The sequence below is a fragment of the Nicotiana attenuata genome, unplaced genomic scaffold, assembly GCF_001879085.1.
Source record: "Nicotiana attenuata strain UT unplaced genomic scaffold, NIATTr2, whole genome shotgun sequence".
Classification (NCBI taxonomy): domain Eukaryota; kingdom Viridiplantae; phylum Streptophyta; class Magnoliopsida; order Solanales; family Solanaceae; genus Nicotiana; species Nicotiana attenuata.
This window is the reverse complement of record NW_017671159.1, coordinates 70,593-89,343: the sequence shown is the minus strand read 5'-3', so window position 1 is coordinate 89,343 and position 18,751 is coordinate 70,593. Positions and strand designations below refer to the sequence as shown.

At 36.4% G+C, this 18,751-nt stretch overlaps 2 protein-coding genes across 3 annotated transcripts; one reads left to right on the top strand and one right to left on the bottom strand.

Moving 5' to 3' along the window:
- Positions 1-712: 712 nt before the first annotated feature.
- On the top strand, positions 713-5,476 carry LOC109206341. Its single transcript, XM_019369164.1, has 2 exons — positions 713-1,202; positions 4,974-5,476. Exons 1-2 carry the CDS (start codon positions 802-804, stop codon positions 5,077-5,079), a joined length of 507 nt encoding a protein of 168 aa, XP_019224709.1. The 5' UTR covers positions 713-801; the 3' UTR covers positions 5,080-5,476.
- A 636-nt stretch (positions 5,477-6,112) lies between these two features.
- On the bottom strand, positions 6,113-13,365 carry LOC109206340 (ABC transporter C family member 10-like). Of its 2 annotated transcripts, none has more exons than XM_019369162.1 (12): positions 13,150-13,365; positions 10,371-12,438; positions 9,889-10,209; positions 9,721-9,807; positions 8,960-9,547; positions 8,686-8,850; positions 7,913-8,207; positions 7,581-7,795; positions 7,200-7,505; positions 7,017-7,080; positions 6,705-6,944; positions 6,113-6,622 (listed from the first exon to the last, which is right to left on the bottom strand). In XM_019369162.1, exons 2-12 carry the CDS (start codon positions 12,414-12,416, stop codon positions 6,510-6,512), a joined length of 4,440 nt encoding a protein of 1,479 aa, XP_019224707.1. In that variant the 5' UTR covers positions 12,417-12,438; positions 13,150-13,365; the 3' UTR covers positions 6,113-6,509. The 2 variants fall into 2 exon arrangements, with proteins under 2 accessions (XP_019224707.1, XP_019224708.1); XM_019369163.1 differs by lacking the exon at positions 13,150-13,365 and adding an exon at positions 12,723-13,077.
- Positions 13,366-18,751: the final 5,386 nt, after the last annotated feature.

Sequence of the window (18,751 nt, the reverse complement as noted above, 5' to 3'; positions counted from 1 at the left end):
ATATATATCATCCTTTGCACCCAAAAGAAATCACATTGAATAAAAAAACATAATACACTAAAAAAAATGATATTGTTCGAATCGGATAGGCCCGAACCGATATGGGCCCACTAGAACCCCGAATTATCCAGCCCACTAACAGCCCGATATGCCAACCCACTAACCAGCCCGCCCCACTAATCGGACGGACTAATTTTTCTCATGACCAGCCCGGTCCAGCTTTCCGGTAAACACCCGTAGTTAATATAACATGGGGTGTGATGTTGCGTAAAAAAAATAAAAAAATAAATGAAATTCATGCTGATCTCAACCTAAATATTAAGTCACTAGATAAGGATTGCTCAAAATCATAGAAAGAAGAGAATTGTTTATTCTATCAATTAATGTACAACTTTAGCAAATGAGAAATTATGTTTAAACTTAACAAAACATAAGATACAAAGAATAATTAATTTGTATACCAAACTAATTTGAATTAAATCAGTTTCTCATTTTGGTTCAAGTTTAATGGTCAGATAACCGTTATTTATTGTTTAGTATTTAAATGAAATCAACTGAAATAGTACGACATAAATATAAAGTAGATTTAAAAATTGCAGCAATTTCAATCTTGAAGTTTTAAAAATTGTATCGAAGTAGAACTTAGCAAATGATATCAAATAGTATTTTATAATGATGACGTAGAATAATTCGATGGTACAGTTACGGGTTGAAATGTACAAAATACGACGTCGTTAGAATCCTATCTTCATCTTCCTTCAACCACAGGCGGAAGCAGAGTAGTAGAGGAATAGAACACAAATGTCGACCATTTCGACTGCATCGCTTAGCACAGACAGATTATTATTATCTATTATTTCTCCACCACCTTCAACTATTTCAAGATTCTTTCTTCCAAGTCCTTTACTTTTCTCCAAATTCCGTTCACGTCCCTCTCCTCTTACTTCATCTTCACCGTCAAGGACAACGGTGGCATGTTCCAAGTCTTCCGAAGAAGCAGAAGTGTCTCAGACACTGGACGAATGGCTTCAGAAACTCCCCGATAAGAAGAAGGCTTTGTACTCTCATAGTTTGCCCTGCATAGAAGCCTGGTTGAGGAGTTTGGGGTTTTATCAGAGTAGAGATGATAGAGCACTTTGGTTTGTTGAAAAGCCAGATTGGCATGCTCACTTGTCACTTGATATCACTGACCTCTATATAAGGTTAGTGTTTAGTGCACTCTCCTTTCCACCGCTATTTCCTTATTATTAGTCCCTTCTTAAAAGAACCATACATTTCTAAATTTGTTAATGAGAAGCTTTTATGGTCACGCAAATGTTATGACATGTTTAAGACCATAAGTCTCAAAAGTCTTGTAGCTACAGAAATGTTATGACAAATTTCAAGAATCTTTTTTTCTTTCTTAAATTTCATGCCGACTTGCCAAACAAATTGAAACGGAGGGAGTATCATTTTCATGAACAGTTTATGATTAAATATCATATTTTTAATATGTTTACATTGATTGGTAAAATGGAGCTGCTTTATGTGGGCCTAATTGGCTCTAATGTGTATGGTTAAATGGAGCTGTCTATGGTATTAGAATGAAATGGGCCTAATTGGCGCAGAATGTGTATGGAGGATACGTATGGCTGAACCCAATTATAGTTTGGCTGATTGATAGGATGTTTTCTGATTTTAGGTTTGGAACAAGATAACAGTTTTTTGTGTGAAATTCATGATCAATGGGGAGCCCATTTATCGATATAAACAGTTATTACAAAGATCATTTTTTAAATATGTCTTGTTTGGTTAAATTTAGCTGATTTACGCATGTTTTTGGGATGAAATGGGCCTAATGGAAGAAGAATGTGAATGTAGGATCAGTATAGCCGAATCCAACTATGGCTTAATTGATTGAGTGATTGATAGGATGTTTTTCCTAATATCAGGGATTCAGGGTACTGGAACAAGATTTCAGTTTATGGTGTGAAATTCATGATCAAGAGGTTATCTTGAAAAAGCCCCATTTATTAATATGATTTGGTTCTAGTTAATGTGGGCAATTGCTTTCTTGACCACTAGCATGTGTTTATGATTGAGGGGTCGTTTGGTAGGGTTTATAAGAATAATACTATATAGGATGTATTATTAATGCTGAGATTAGTAATGCTGGGATTAGTAATACTGAGGTAAATTATACTGTGATTATTTCTTAGTGAGTGTTTGGTTTGGTGTATTAAAAATAACATCCATTGCATAATTTTTTAAAAAGTTGTTTGTTTACAAAAATACCCCAAAAATTTTGGAAAGGATTTGTAAATTTTTGAAAGGTCAGTTCTATCTTTATACATACTTATACACGTATTAAAAACTATGTTAATGCCATGGTTTGGTACTGAATAAAGTGTATGACTAAATGTATTAGTTATACATTGTGCATAAAAGTTGAAGAGGGTAAGGTATTGGTGGAGGAGGCACATATTAGACGAAGATGGCAGACCTACCTCCATAAACTCTTGAATGAAGAGGGAGACAAGAACATTGTGCTAGGTGAATTGGAGCATTCCAAGAGTCGTCGCAATTTTGGGTATTGTAGTTTCATGATGGGCCGATCGACTACGGAAGCTATTCACCTTATTAGGAGATTAGTGGAACAACACAGGGAGAAGAAGAAGGATTTGTATATGGTATTTATTGACCTAGAGAAAGCATATGACATAGTCCCGAGGGAAGTCCTTTGGAGATGTTTGGAGGCTAGCGGTGTTCATGTTGATTATACCGGGTGATTAAGGACATGTATGAGGTAGCTAAGACCCGCGTGAGGACTGTGGGAGGGGACACAGAACACTTCCCGGTTCTAATGGGGATGCACCAGGGATTGATTTTTAGCTCGTTTTTATTTGCTTTGACGGTAGACGTACTTACGCGTCACATTCAAGGGGAAGTGCCTTGGTGCATGTTATTTGCAGACGATATATTCCTGATTGACGAGATGCGGGTTGTGTTAATGCAAGGCTAGAGGTTTGGAGGCAGACCCTAGAGTTAAAATGTTTACAGTTGAGCAAGACCAAAACAGAGTACTTAGAGTGCAAGCTTGGTGATGGGAATCGTGATACAGACGCGGTAATCTCGCTTGACAACCAAGTTCTCCCCGAGAAAGGAAGTCTCAAATACCTAAGATCAGTAATCCAAGGGGATGGGGAGATTGACGAGGATGTCACACATCGCATTGGAGCGGGGTGGATGAAATGGAGGCTCGCATCTGGTGTTTTGCGTGATGAGAATGTGCCGCATAGACTTAAAGTTAAGTTTTACAAAGTGGTGGTTAGACCGACTATGTTATATGGGGCAGAGTGTTGGCTAGTTAAGAACTCTCATATCAAAAAGATGAAAGTAACCGAGATGAGGATGCTGAGGTGGATGTGCGGGCGTTCCAGGAGAGATAAGATTAGGAATGAAGCTATTCGAAACAAGGTGGGAGTGGCCTCCGTGGAGGACAAGATGCCTGAAGTGAGGTTAAGATGGTACAGGCATGTGAAGAGGAAAGGCGTTGATGCCCCCGTGAGGATGCTGTGGTGGGCATGAGAAGAAGTAGAGGTAGGCCGAAGAAGTATTGGGGTGAGGTGATTAGGCAGGACATGACGGAACTTCAGCTTACTATGGACATGGCCCTACATAGGAGGGTGGAGGTCGAGGATTAGGGTAGAAGGTTGGGGTGGCTGGGTGTATTCCTTTGTCATCCTAGTGGCAGTAGTATTAGTCTTGTAGTCTTTTTCCCTTTTTCCTTTTCGTAGAATTATATTCCTACCTGTTATTTCTTTCGCTTCAATTATTTTACTATATCGCTGTTGTTTATATATCGATGTTGTTACTGTTTATTACTACTGCTCCATTTCATTTTGTTCTTGAACCGAGGGTCTTTGGAAACAGTCTCTCTACCTCCACGAGGTAGGGGTAAGGTTTGCGTACACACTACCCTCTTCATACCCCACTTGTGGAATTATACTGGGTATGTTGTTGTTGTAGATTGAAAAACACTACCAAACAAGGGTTAAATAATACCAAAGCTAATACGTATATTATTTTCCCTAATACATCCTACCAAACGACCCCTAAATGTTGGAGTTAGATGAGGTAGCTGGCTTAGATTTGGTTTTACCAAGAAAGTTGTTTGGTTGATTAATTGTAAGAAACTACCGTATATAGGCTATACTGTTCGAATTGCAATCTATTGTTAAACATAAAGTTTATACATTCATGTTATATTCCAGAAAAAGAGAAAACTGCACATACACTTATTAATGAACCCCCTTTTGATAAGCAAGTCCAGTGTTAGGTTCATTTGATAACTCAATCATGCTCAGTGCTGAAAACCCTGCTAAAACAATATCAGCCATGAATCTTGAGTAAGCTATGCAGATACATATATTTTTCATTATTGTCGCTTGCCTTTTCCTTCCGGTATGATTGTACGCTTTGCTAATCTATTGAACACTTCTTTGCACCTTGTATAAGTATTATATTTACATTGTGGTGTATGATGCAAAAGAAGCTACCAGATGCGTATTGTTTATAAAGGAAATAAAGTGAATCAGGTAACAGCATAATAACTTACATAGTTGAAAATGATGTGTAATAGTTAAGTATTGATATAATTGGATATATGTCTTTACTTATAGAGGAGCCAGGCCTTGCCTTCGGATTGTTTCATCCTTTTTAGAAGAACAAGAAATCTTTCTCTCCTCATAAAAGAAAACTGTCTTTCTCTCTTTGAAATGCAAAACATAGTTGTGAGCTTGGAAGCATTAAATTACTACTAATCCTTGACATTGTCGTAATGTGATCAATAATTACTAGATCATTCCAAACTTTTTGATAAACAACTGGCTAATTGCTCTATTGTGGAAATTTTTGATTGATTGTTCAAAGAATATCGCATCACCAGTTTGAACTTTGATCTAATACGTGCTGAATGTTTCTTTGAAATACAGGTATCTAAAGATTGGACCTGGAAATCTTGAGAAAGATGTAGAGAGGAGATTCAGCTACGCACTGAGTAGGGAAGATATTGAAAATGCCATACTTGGAGGTCCATAAGGATAAAAATTTCATGTGCGGATGTCAGTTATCCACGTTGCTGTCCCGTCTCAATTCCAAGCAACTCTAATGATTAATTTTTCCCAATAACTCGTATAGATACAGATACAGTGGGATCTAAAAAAATTTAGGATGGAGTTTTAGAGATATTGTGGGGTTGGATTAAGTTTAAGTGTCATAGTGATCTTTGAGAAACATTGTTCACTTTCATAAATTACCTGGCTGATGCCCATCCACTTCTATTAAATTGATAAGAACAGGATTTTAGGCTAGTTCACATACTGTTGGTGGACAACTATTCATATGGTCGGAATTCAGGGGTTCTGTTTTCTTCTATTATTATGGTATTATAAGTTGGTACTCCCACTATTGTGGAGCTCTCATCTATGCTATTTAACGAACCAGTGAAAGCTTTGCCAGAAGTGTTTTTTTTTTCACTTCAAAGTTCGAAAATCAGGATCAAAGATTCTAAAGATAATAAGATGCTGACAGATTAAGACCGATAATTCAGCATCCAAGACCTGGCTTATGAAGTTGTTTGGATCACCGTTCTTGTTCTAGTTACTACAGCAGGTTTTGGTATGAAGAGCATGGTTACAGAAAACCAAAAAACTTTGTTCCTTAAGAAGTGCTAAGAGATTTACCGTTTTAATGATGTTTTGCACTACACAGGTTTTCTGATATAGCACTGAAGTTTTACTGCCAAGTTTAAGCAATCATATGCAGAATCGTATTCAATATTTTCATTTTGGCAAACTCGTTCAAATTGGTTGACAGCAAAATTGGTCCTATATAGGGTATAGTACAGATTTTACAAATAAAATGTTATTCGTCACATGGTATTACTACCAAGAGAAATATCCTTTCTTTCATTATTTGTTAGATTGCACCAATTGACTATGGAATTACTAGCCCTTCATCATTAATAACGATGGAGAAATGCTACGGCTTATTAGCTGACAATAATAGCATAACTGTGTCATGACATTCTGAGAATTCTTTATCTGGGGATAAGGAATAACAAGATGATATTGTGCGTCTATAACACAAACGTCTGAAGTGCCGGGGTGGCAAATAAATTCATTTATACTGGTGGAAGATGGTATACATCTGTGAACATACATTCGATGAAGAATGCATACGAAATCAAGAAGATTGACATAAACTACAGTTATACGGGCTCACTACCTCCCAAGCCTTCCAAGCTGCACTAGCATGTTAAGCAATCAGAATTCTGAGCACCAACTCCTTTACTTCTTTTAATGCCCCACGTTCCCTATGTTATTCCAGATTCCTAATCTGACTAACTTCACATGCTCATGGAAAGCAGATCGACCCTAATGGCGGCTTGTGGGCAATCCACAGTAGTTTCAACTACATGGGCAGTGTGTGTTAGGCCAAAGAAGATATTGCAAAATATGCAGTTAGCTTCAATGAGATTCCGCTGACTGATAATGAGACCAATACTCCTTCACAAGCTGCCCGAAGAGTGAACCTTCGTTCTTCATTAGCTTCATTGGTTCATCATACTCAACTAGCTTCCCTGTATTCACCACCAAAGTTAAAAGTCATTACAACTAAAACATACTCATAGTAGTGTTTCAAAGTAAACAAACAGGTCTTACCATCGCTAATGGCCAGAACCATTGTACAATCCATTACTGTGGGTATCCTATGGGCAACAGTAATAACAGTACTATTAGCAAATTCTGTCCTAATAGTTTTCTGCAATATCATATCAGTGGCATTGTCGATCGATGCAGTTGCTTCGTCAAGCACCAAAATCTTGGCTTTCCTCAAAAGAGCACGTCCCAAACAGAACAATTGCCTCTGCCCCATGCTCCAGTTTGATCCATCTTCCACAACTGAAAAGACTACCAAAGTTAGAAGAACCCCACTTGGATAACACAATCAGACATGTTCTTAGAAAAGCTTACCCAATGAGTCAAGCCCCTTCTCTTTTTCCTCAACTGCCTCTTTTAGCTGACACTTCCCAAGAACCTGTATCAATGAAGATGAGAATGAAATCAAGAAACTAGATCACCTTTGGTACAATGCACATTCACCATAAAATTAGCAAAAGATAAGGACCTAATACATAATAAGTAAACGCAAATTACCTCCCATATTTCCTCATCAGTATGCTGACACAAGGGATCTAAGTTGTATCTTACTGTTCCATTGAAGAGTGTAGGGTCCTGCGGTATAATCCCAAATCGGGACCTTAGATCATGAAGACCGATTTTAGAAATGTCAATTCCGTCTACCAAAATCCTTCCACCTGCTGGCTCCACTAATCGAAATAGGGCACCGATGAGAGTAGTCTTGCCACTGCCAGTCCGGCCAACAATACCAATTTTATGACCTCCTTCAAATGTACAAGTGACCCCCCTAAGAACAAGTGGGGAATCTTCCCTATATCTGATCTGTTTTGGAGCACACTGATCAGCATATTGATCAGTTCTAAATACAAGAAAATTAGGTGGTGAGAAGAAATTTACCTGTAAATCTTGAATTTCAACTTTACCCCTCATGGGCCAATTGACTGGTGGACGGTTTTCTTTAACAATTTCAGGTGCTTCACTTGGAATGTGCATATACTGGTTAAGTCTTTCTACAGAAATAATGTAGTTTGCTAGCGTGCACTGGTTTTGAATGGAAAAAACAAGAGACATGTTTAAGGAAAGACCATAGGACAAAGCCATCCCAATAAATCCTACAAAAGAATAAGAGTCTGTTATCTGAAAAGCTCTTCTGTTTAAGCGAAAGGTTAAGAAACAATAATGTAGAGTTCTTTATCAAATCCCAAGAGTAATATTAGTTAATGGCATACCTGAGCTGAAAGTCCCTGGAGGAAGCAAAACCATGCAAAGTGCCGAGGATGCTAGAACAACTGCACTAATAGTTTCGAGTCGTTGTATCAACCACTCATTTGCTGCAAAATTGTGGAAGAAAGGACTGGCATTTATATCGATTAGCTCAAAAGTCTTCATGAAAAATCTGTCTTCCTCTTTGAATGCCCTTATAGTCACAGATCCGGCAATAGATTCAGCAAGATGGTTGGCCACAAATGATTTGGTTGTACCATTTATCCGCATCAACTCTTTGGCAGACGCATAGTAGTATTTCTGCCAAGAGTAAGAGAAGTCAAGAATCCAACTTATCAGCTACTGCTAGCACATAAGAGAATAGTGCTGCAGAGCTATGTTGCTCAGACTCTCCGAAAATGTTGTCGGGTGCGTGTCGGATCCTCCAAAAATAGTGTATTTTTGGAGGATACGACACGGGTGCGGCATTATTTTGGAGAGTCTGCGCAACATAGCTGCAGAGAATTGAACTTTCATAATCCTCCAATCCTTGTCAGAGAATCTCTAATTTATTTGAACTCCAGACTATCATATATTCTAACTATGAGCGTATATGGAAAACGTTTAACTATAAATCCTGTACTATTTCCATACAGGAAGCCGATGGGCAAAGACATGAAATTCAAAATTTAATATATTGAAGGATCTATTGCCTGGATGTTCTACATAATGATTGAGAGTGGGTATGTGCACGGGATGTATAAAGGGTGCTGAGATAAATAAAACACCCATCTCTTACCTGCAACCGAATGGCAAGACAAACCATTGGGACGGAGATAACCAGAACTTGCCAAGTGACAACGGCTAGCACTGTAAGGTTAGAGTAGAAGTTTGTGGTAGCTCCAAAGGCAAAAACCAAGTTGAATGGAATATCAAGATCAACTATACTCAAATCTGATGAGACCTGCATATATGGGAGGTAGTGGAGAGGTGGAAAAAATGGTTAGGTCCATAAACATCCTTAATATCAATGTTATAGCTTATTTTTCAATGATCACATTTGATGTATTTACCCTGCTTAAAATCCTTCCCAAAGGTGTAGAGTCATAAAATGACATAGGAGCATGGAAAAGAGAATTTAATAGCTGTGAGAACAAGGACTTTGATGATTGCAAACCCAAAAAAACCGTTGATAGAGATCTAGAGAGCAGAAACAGCGTTGATACACCTCCAATTAGCAAGTAAACTGTAATCAGTCTCAAAGTGCTAACTTGGGGATTATCAACATTTGCTGCCATCCAGGAATTCTGTGTTATCTGACCAACCACAAACGTTATGTGCGAGATTACAGCCACAGCAAAGAAGAAGTACCCTTTGTTCTGATTTAGATACTGAACATAAGGCTTAAATCCAGTGTCTCCCACTTCTCTCTCTTCTTGCTTAATCAACTGATCACCTACAGAGGCTATAGATTTTTTGCCGGTATCAGTTTTACGAATTTCTCTTGTATGAGATTCCCGCCTTGATGAAGAATTAACCTCTGCAACCCTTTCTGAACCAGCAGTCTCTTTGTGTGCATCAACCAAGTCCTGAAACTCTTTGCTCGAGGCCAATAACTGATGATATGGTGCTGCATGTAAAATTTCTCCATCTGACATTAACTGTGTATAAAAGTAGACATATATAAGGACACTTCTTGTAAATATTACTAAAGACTACTGTGATTTTACAGAAAATATATCAGAAGTTTGAGAGTTTACTTCCTTTTTTTTTCTTTAAAAGATAAATGATAAGAAGTCGTATTAGAAAGAGAAGTTCATCAAGAAAAACTAACCAGAACCACATCAAATGCAGGAAGAAAATCAACTTGGTGGGTCACAAGCAAGACAGTTTTCCCTGAGAGAGCTCCCATGACATATTCCTGCAAAAGACCAGTTCAGACTTGAGCTTGCAAATCATAATAAATTATATGAAGCACAATACTGTCAACAAAATTTCTCACATTGAATAGGCTACTAGCAGTATGGGCATCTACAGCACTGAATGGATCATCCAACAGATATATATCAGCATTCTGATATAATGCACGAGCAAGTTGAATACGCTGCTTTTGACCACCACTAAGATTAACTCCTCTTTCACCTATTTCAGTGAGATCACCATAAGGTAGCAACTCAAGGTCTTTTAACAGTGAACACTTCTCCAAAGTTTGCTGGTATCTCTGGCTATCCAGTGGAGAACCAAACAAAATATTTTCTCTTATTGACCCTGTCTGAATCCATGCCGATTGAGAGACGTAAGCAATTGTTCCAAAAACTTGAACCTGCAGAACATAGAGAATCTATCAGTTGGGACTACGGAATTATTTTCTTAGATATGCATGAAGTGAAGTAAGCTATGAATGTGCCTGCAATAAAAACTTCGAGAACCTACTTGTCATTTCCTTCCTAGCAAGGAAAACAGTAACTAACCAATGCAACTTACAGTTCCTTGGATACTTGGAACCTCTCCAAGCATTGCTGCCAAAAGAGTTGACTTTCCTGAGCCCACCTCCCCACATATAGCAATCTTCTGTCCGGGTCTAACCTCCAAATTAATATTTCTCAAAGTAGGTCGAGATGGATTCTCTTCCCATGAGAGATTAGCTGATTTGATAAGTATGGCATGATCAGGACTTCCAAAGTTGTGCTTCTGCCTAACATTTGCATTTTCCAGCTCAGGGGCCTCAAGGAACTTGACAATCCTTGCAAAGGAGACCTTGGCTTGAATCACCACGCCAATAACATCTGGAATGGTTCTCACTGGATCCTGAACCAGACGTAAAGTTGCTACAAAGGTGAAAACGTTGCTTGCGTACAGTGGAACACCTAGGAAATAACAAGCCCCAAATGTTGCAGCAGAGACCAAAACAGGCGATGACCAGAAAAGGAAACTATTATATGCCTTCCGCAACTGAACGGCTGATAACCATTTCTCTTCAACTCTCCTCATACTTTCAATGACACTTTTAAAATGAGTTTCCCATGCATATAATTTCAGAACTTTCATATTTACAAGAGCCTCTGAGATAGCCTTGAGCCTATCATCTTGTGCTACCATTAGCTTGGTCTGGAATTTATGTTGCAACTTTGCAAGAGGTGTATTGCACAGCACAGTTAATACAATCACTACCAAGGCTGCAAAAGTTGCAAGTCCAACTGCGTGGAAGAGAATGATAAGTGCAAAGCAGAGCTGGACACTCGTTGTCCAGGTCTGATGCAACCAAAAAGGAAACTCTCCAATTCGATAAGCATCCACAGTTACATAGTTCATGATTTCGCCACTAGAATGCATCAGCTTAGCAGCATTGGATAATCTTATCTGCTTCTTATAAATGGCTGCTGTTAGTAAAGACCTTACTTTTAGACCAATTAGTCTGCTCCTGAAGTACCACTGCCTTTGTGACAAGGATTCCAAGTTCTTTGATATAAAAAGCAGAATGGCCAATAGAAATCCCTCATTTTTAAAAGCTACATCTCCTTCAGCAACCTTAATGAAAGCATTAAGAAGCAGCGGACCAGCAGAAAGAGTAGTTATTTTTAGTAGCGCGAAGAATCCTGAAACAATTAGCTCCTTCCGATGACATAACACAATTGTCTTCAAAATGGATGGTTGGGAAGAGGGATCAACTTGTTTCTGTTTGTTCAGTATATCCATAAACATTAAGTAACATGATTCAGCACGATCGGCCTCACGCAATTTGGGTATGTCTTTATCCTCAAGAGTTTTTTGTTTCCCTTTCTTCATCAGTGAATTCAACCACCAAAATGACATTTTATTAAGAATCCCAGCCTTAGCAAAGGAAGTGACAGAGCTAATCGAATCATTTTTACTGATTCCATTGGCAGCACCATTTAAGGGAGCATAAAGATCATTTGTATCACTCTCTTCATGTCGCAGCCCCTTGTAGGTGCATAACAACAACAAACATGCCCCTACAATGGACAAAACATCTAGAGCTATCTTGATTGTTACCTCTTTATTAAGAATAGCCGCAACGAGTGACATACCAGCAAAAATTCCAGCAAAGACAAAGGCAAGAATTGACAAGAGCCTCAGAGGGGTTCTTGAAATATGTTTTCCCCTAAGGCTTGCAGTTAAACTTACTGATAACCATGTAATTCCATGAAACAAGATTAGTAACCACCAATGCAGTGGTAATGTACTATGGGTTTTCCTTACCTGGTCTTCAAACACCCAAATGAACAAGGACAAATATAGTATCCCCAGTAAACCATTGAAAATAGCAGAAGCCAACTGCAAACGCGAGAACACAGAAAAACGAGCAGGAATATTGGTGTATTTTAAGGATGTCTTAGCAAACAGTGTCACTAGGAAGAAGAGCAGGAGTATAACATCGAAACAAATGATCAACGCATGATTGATACAAGATGAAGGGTGTGCCACGGACACCCAATCTGCAGTACAAGGCTTTCCATTCTTATTCGAGCAATCTGATGCTCCACAAAATACAGCCCAAATGTCCTCCATCTCCTCCTCCAATTTCTAAGCCCTGAAATGAAATTTCAGTCCAAAGATTTAAACTTTAATTAGTACTCAATAAATCCATGCAATGGGCAAATTCAACATTTCAACTCCTGGTATCACGAATGTATTAACTTGATCAGACTAGTGAAGGAACATTCTAGTGGGGGAAAAACAGGAAAAAAGGAGAGGAAAAAAAAAGTGCAAGATAATTATTGCAATTCACAACTTTAGGATCAATTATTGCAAAAAGTAAGATGCAAACAGTAGCCAAAAAGGTCCCAAAAAAATGTCAAAAAGAACTTGATGTACCTTAATATGTTATTTACAACATAAATGTGATCACAGATAAAGATGATCACTACTATACATCCACAGTCCACACTACTCAACTGCTTTCATGCTAGTCAGTGAGAGAACACAAAATAAAACTGAAAGCAAGAGCGGTTCCAAGAGAAGAGGAAGCGGTTAATAGGTGCTTAGTATTCTCACTTCATTATCAAGCAGCGAGAATCTACTCAGCATAATATAATAATAAATTCAGATGCGAGATCCAACAAAACATTTAAACAACAGTAATAACACCGAACCAAAGACCCCCCAAAATAAAAAATAGAGAATATAAACTGGGCAACAGCTTAAATGTTGGAAGTGAAAAAACAAATACGCTGCGTGCGCATAGGATACCGAGGAATGTCAGGGAGTTATAAATTTGAAAACATTAAACAGGAGGACTAACCAGAAGAAGAGAAGGTGGACGACAAAAAGGCCGCGAATCTCGGAAATTATCACCAATTTAATCCTTAAAAAAAACAGAGAAGTTCATACTGAATAAATTTGTAATTTCATTCATGTTAGGCAAAGCGGCAGAGAAACATTACAGTATTATTAAATTCGCCGTATATAGTTGACAATTAATGTCATAGTGAAGTATGTATAATTTGATGGCTATGGGTTTGTTCTTGTTTATATAGTACTCCTATCAATGTGAGATATCAGAGGCGGAGTTGCATTTGTATAGCGTCAGCGCTCACGTATCTGTTGTGTAACAAGTCTTGTCTTTTCCCTCTCACTATTTTTTCTCCACTATGGCCTCTAGCCTCTATTAATAAAGACGTATCCGATTCACCATCCTATATATATGGTCCGGATATCATGAGTTAGCCGATTTTTGGATTGATAATTGAAAATAGTCAGTATTTATGTAGTTATTAAAAAAATGTTACTATTTTATGCGGAAATAAAATATGGACAAAAATATCCTAGCCGAAACACGGAAAGTTCCAGCATCATATGTTGGATTATAGAGCTCATGCATATAGACTTCTAGCATATAATGTTAGAAATACGGTACATTTTTTAGGGGTTTTTTGTTTAGATTTCATTTTTACATAAAAATTAGCTAAAATTCGATTACTATTAAAATTGTAGCTCATTTCAATTAGCAGTTGTAAATCAGACTACTTCTGCCCCCCCCCCCCCCCCCCCCCCCGGATATATGCCTCGATTTGATGCCGAGGTTGTGAGTTCGAGTCACCCCAAGAGCAAGGTGGGGAGTTTTTGGAGGGAAGGATGCCGAGGGTCTATTGGAAACAGCCTCTCTACCCTAGGGTAGGGGTAAGGTCTACGTACACACTACCTTCCTACTTGTGGTATTATACTGGGTTGTTGTTGTTGTAGTAGTATTAGATGCTAATGCCCCTCTCCACTTGGCTGACACTTTTCTCGTTATTTGCTTCTTTTTTTCTGCTTTCAGAGTTTAAAACTTTTTTAGCATACAAAATATTTATGTGATTGGATTACTTATAAAATAATTACTTTTAATGATAAATATTAGTTATTGGTAATATAATAATAATGATAACTGATATGTTATCATAATGACATCCCAACTTTGTAGTAATCTATACTCTATGGAATATATTAATGACTTTAACATAAATAGTCAAATTGTTGTCCAATTCTGAAATGGATTTAATTCATGCACTTGTACATAAAAGTTTTTCACAACAACATGATGATTAAAAGTTAATGAAATAAAATATACTTTAGATCCTATTGAAATTTTCAAAAATTTAGATTCGCTTCTTTTTTTCATGGAAGAAGGGGGACGGACGTGCTTTGGTTTTTCTTGAAAGGTAGAAATAACACTGAGTTATATAGGGTGTAAATAACTAAAATAAGACATTCCAAACAGCGGTGGACGTAGTGTAGTATCGCCGGGTTCAACTGAACCTATAACTTTTGACGCAGAATAAAAATTTATGTGTAAAAATTCATTAAAATTACAAAAATAATAAATATGAACCCATAACTTTAAAAATCTAATGGGTTCAATACTAAAAACTTTAAAAGTTGAATCCATAAGATTTAAATTTTGGATCCGCCTCTTGTTCCAAACGTGTGACTATGATCTTTTCATTTAATATTAGCTGAAGTATAGGTCCAATAGTTCTGTTGAGTCACAAAGACAACTAATCACATATAAAATGGAAAACTTCACCTAACTAGGAAAGGATTAAAAGTTTTTTTTTTTTTGGCAGACTGTCAACTTTCATTAATTACCAAAGTTAACTGTTAAAAAAATAAAATTCCCAGTGGTTGTCCAAAAGGCACTTTCCAAAGGTTGTCAAAAAACTTGGAACTTGTGACCTTTTAATAAATTATTTGTCCAAAAAGACATTTTTCATTTGTATTCATCATTTTCTTAGTTTCTAAATCAAATTAAAATAATCCGTGTCTAGACTCATACTACGTTATATGCAAATAAGTGCAAACAAAAAAATCATTCAATTTATCAAAACATTATATTTATACAATAAAGGAAAATATATTTTCGCGTGTTTATACTGAACTAAACAATATACTTGAATTAGAGAAAATATTTATATAAGTGAAATATTAATATACAGGACACTATTTTATATTAATTCGCTTAAAATAAAGATCGACAAAGTCTTTTTCGAATCTATATGGTGATATAAATGATCTCAAAAGAGAAAATAACCTGCAAAGTCATACAATAGCTTTCATCCCAAAGAAAGTTAGAAATATTTTATTGCATTCAGTTGCTCGACAATATGGGTCAAGATTGTATTTTTTGTAAGTGGTTGAGTGAGCAAAGCTTACACTAATTTTAAATTCATATTATAGTGTAAAGAAAATATTCAAAAATCTTTTTACATAATTTAGAGGGTTATATATATCAAATACTTATCAATCATGGTAAGATGCACGTTAATATTCAATTCAGGTTTAGAGTTCTTCTCTTTAATTATTGTTTCCTTGTCTTCTGCATTCCAGAATAGCATGATTAGTTTACCTTTAATGGTGTAGTTTTCTTGTTAGGAAAGAGTACCGTCAAATTATATATTTCCTAACAATAACGTTTATATATTTAGGTATGCGTGAATTTTATTTTACTTGCCAATCAGTTTAATGAGTTTAACTATTTTATGCGCTGATAATGTAAAAAGAATTACATATCACACCACTTTATATTTAATCACAGCTAAGTGTTTTTCACTAAATATTGATTTTTAACTTAACAAATATGATCCTAATAAATATGGTATAACTAGTTAAACTATATTTATAGTTGGGAAATATGTGCTTTTGGTCCCTCAATTATTGCTAAATTTTAATTTTAATTTTTATGATATCTAATTTAGCATAATTAACATTGAGTAAATTGAAATGTGCACTTTTGATCCACTTGCTTGTGAATCTTCAAAAACTTACCGATTTATATGCATTATTTGAACCCACGTATTTGAGGGTAATAAATTTTTAATAATAGTTTAAATATAATATTTCCAATTTAAAGGAGAAATATATATATTTTTTTAATAATTTGAAGGTCAAATGTGCTTTGTCATATATCATAAGGACCAAAGTAAAAATTTACCAATAAACGAGAGGGTAAAAGTGCTAAAATCCCTTTATAGTATAAAAATTTAGTGGCAGTATATATAAATTAAATCAATTTATATAGTCAATAACTAAAAAATAAACTAACTTGTATGTGTGTGTGTATATATATATATATATATATATATATATATATATATATATATACTTACGCATTATTTTGTTCTTATTCTAACCTAATAGGTGTATAATAATTAAACTTTTAAAGGGTCGTTAGTGTGTGTGTATATATATATATATATACTCTAATTGCTAAATCTAGTGTAAACTCATACTTGGTGGTATAACTGTTACAGTTTATGCTATTTTGGTCTATTTTTAGTATCTGGTGCAGTTTTTAAGGTGCAATAATTTGTTTTTTGATATATGTCTAGTGTATGATTCAGTTTTTGGTATTGTAATTTCTGAGATTTGATTTTTCTTAGTATTTCTGGTTAAATTTATTTCATTCACAACTTCCGTTAAATCTAACTGCTGAAGTTTGTTAAACGTTTGATGGAGACATAAAATAATCACTTTTGACAAGCTTACAAAATTAAAATTGTTTAAAGTATATTTAAGTGATTATTTTAAAACTTTCTCAAACCTATATAAGAGACCGACTGAACCAAGCTAGCTGATCTGATCTTCTTGTTACATAAATTATTATTGGCATCGGCATCCTCGTTCCAGTAAAGTGCAAATGACGAAATAACAAAAGTATCAAATATTGGAATATAAATTAAGTGCAGGTAATTTCATTACATTGGAGCAGGGGTGGCAAATGGCGGGTCAGTGATGATAGGCTATAATTGTATATTTTAGTCGCTTATTACACTCGAATTTACTGCACTTTAATTGAGTTTGCGCTTTAATCGCTAGTGTTTTGCACTAATTGTGTGTTTTATGCCTTGTAGGTGTGATTCCGAGCTATATAGATGTTATGGAATGAATTTAAGTGATTTGAAGCTTTGAAGTCTGAGTAAAATCTCAAGGAATTAAGCCGGGATCGTGTTCGGGGGTCAAATTTGATAATTAAGTACGAACGAAGACTTGAGGAGGCATATTACGCACTGTCTAGTAAAATAGACATAACTTTTTCCTCAGAACTCTATTTGGGCTCCACAATATATCGTTGGAAAGTTAACTCAAAGGGCTACAACTTTCATGTTTTACGTTTTTCCAAATTCCAAACGGAACAGGGTGAAAAACCGCGGTTTTGCCGCGACCGCGGCAGAACCGCGGTGGAAGGCAGTTTCTGAAGAATGAAGAATCCGCGAGGGCGTTTGGCCGCGGTTCCACCGCGATCGCGGTGAAACCGCGGTGGGAAGCGTAAATTTCAGGGGCTAAAGTGTAAAACATGGGATTTTAAGTCCTAAACCCTATATAAAACAAAGGAGGCCGGCCTAGAACAAGAAGAGGACATATTTTGGACACAAATTAGACCTAAGGAGGCGGAGAGACACTACTTTAGGGTTAGACAACACCCTTGGAGGCAAGAACACATTGGGAGCAAGGCGGAGAATTCTTCTACAAGTTTTTCCTTCCTCTTCCTATTTTTCATTGTTGGTTATGACTTTTAGTATTGTAGTTTTACATACTATTATGAATAGCTAATTTGTTATCTAGAGTTTTGATAGAACCTTTTGTAGGATAAATTCTTGTTATGTTTTTATATAATTGAGTCATAGCCTTTTCTCTATTTGTTCAACTACGTTTATATTGTGGTTGATTGAAGAGCTCTCAATTAGCTGTGCCTATTTAGTATGCATAACTCGGGAGAGAGTGCATATTTAGGTAATTGTTGAACAACACCACTCCCAAAGTATATGAGGGATCAATAACCGAGGGTTTAAAGGCGGGATTAGGGATAACGAAGCCTTGGGTGCGATCTAAAGTGAGTTGTATTAAAAGCCAGCTAGCGTATCTCGGGAGAGTGCGTCTAGTAAATTGTCGTAATTAATCGGGAGAGATTTACGGTAATAAGAGTGCTCATGATCGGTAGAGAATACTTAGGCGAAATTATAGAAGACATAGCAGGAAGGATTCCGACAATTGGGGAAATCATAACTCTAGACCTCCTTAATCTTTTCTCTAGCCCTCAATGTCTTTAGTTGTTAATTTACTATTTTAATTTGTTAGTTAAGTAGTTAAACACAAGAATCTTAATATCTATAAGTTAGGAATTGTTCAAGCTTGTCTTCTTGGTGATAGTGAACAGTTGTAGCTAAACCTTAGTTCTCTCTGGGATTCGACTCCGGACTTGTAAACCGGATTATATTTGCAACGACCGCATTGTCCTTTTTATAAGGCATAGTTGGGCGTGATCAGTCAGATCGGATCGGATATGGGCAGATTGAAAATGGATAATGTAAAAATTGATAAATATTCGATTCGACCATATTTATCCCAAACTTGAGGAAGCTCCAGTT

Bases quoted from the DNA above. Each gene is read 5' to 3' on its own strand.
- LOC109206340 (XM_019369162.1), bottom strand. From the start codon at position 12,416: ATGGAGGACATTTGGGCTGTATTTTGTGGAGCATCAGATTGCTCGAAT. The intron at 7,506-7,580 runs GTAAATTTCTTC...GCTCCAAAACAG, and splicing joins TTGAAATTCAAGATTTACAG to ATCAGATATAGGGAAGATTC. The intron at 6,945-7,016 runs GTAAGCTTTTCT...TAGTCTTTTCAG, and splicing joins GAAGGGGCTTGACTCATTGG to TTGTGGAAGATGGATCAAAC.
- LOC109206341 (XM_019369164.1), top strand. From the start codon at position 802: ATGTCGACCATTTCGACTGCATCGCTTAGCACAGACAGATTATTATTA. The intron at 1,203-4,973 runs GTTAGTGTTTAG...TTTGAAATACAG, and splicing joins ATCACTGACCTCTATATAAG to GTATCTAAAGATTGGACCTG.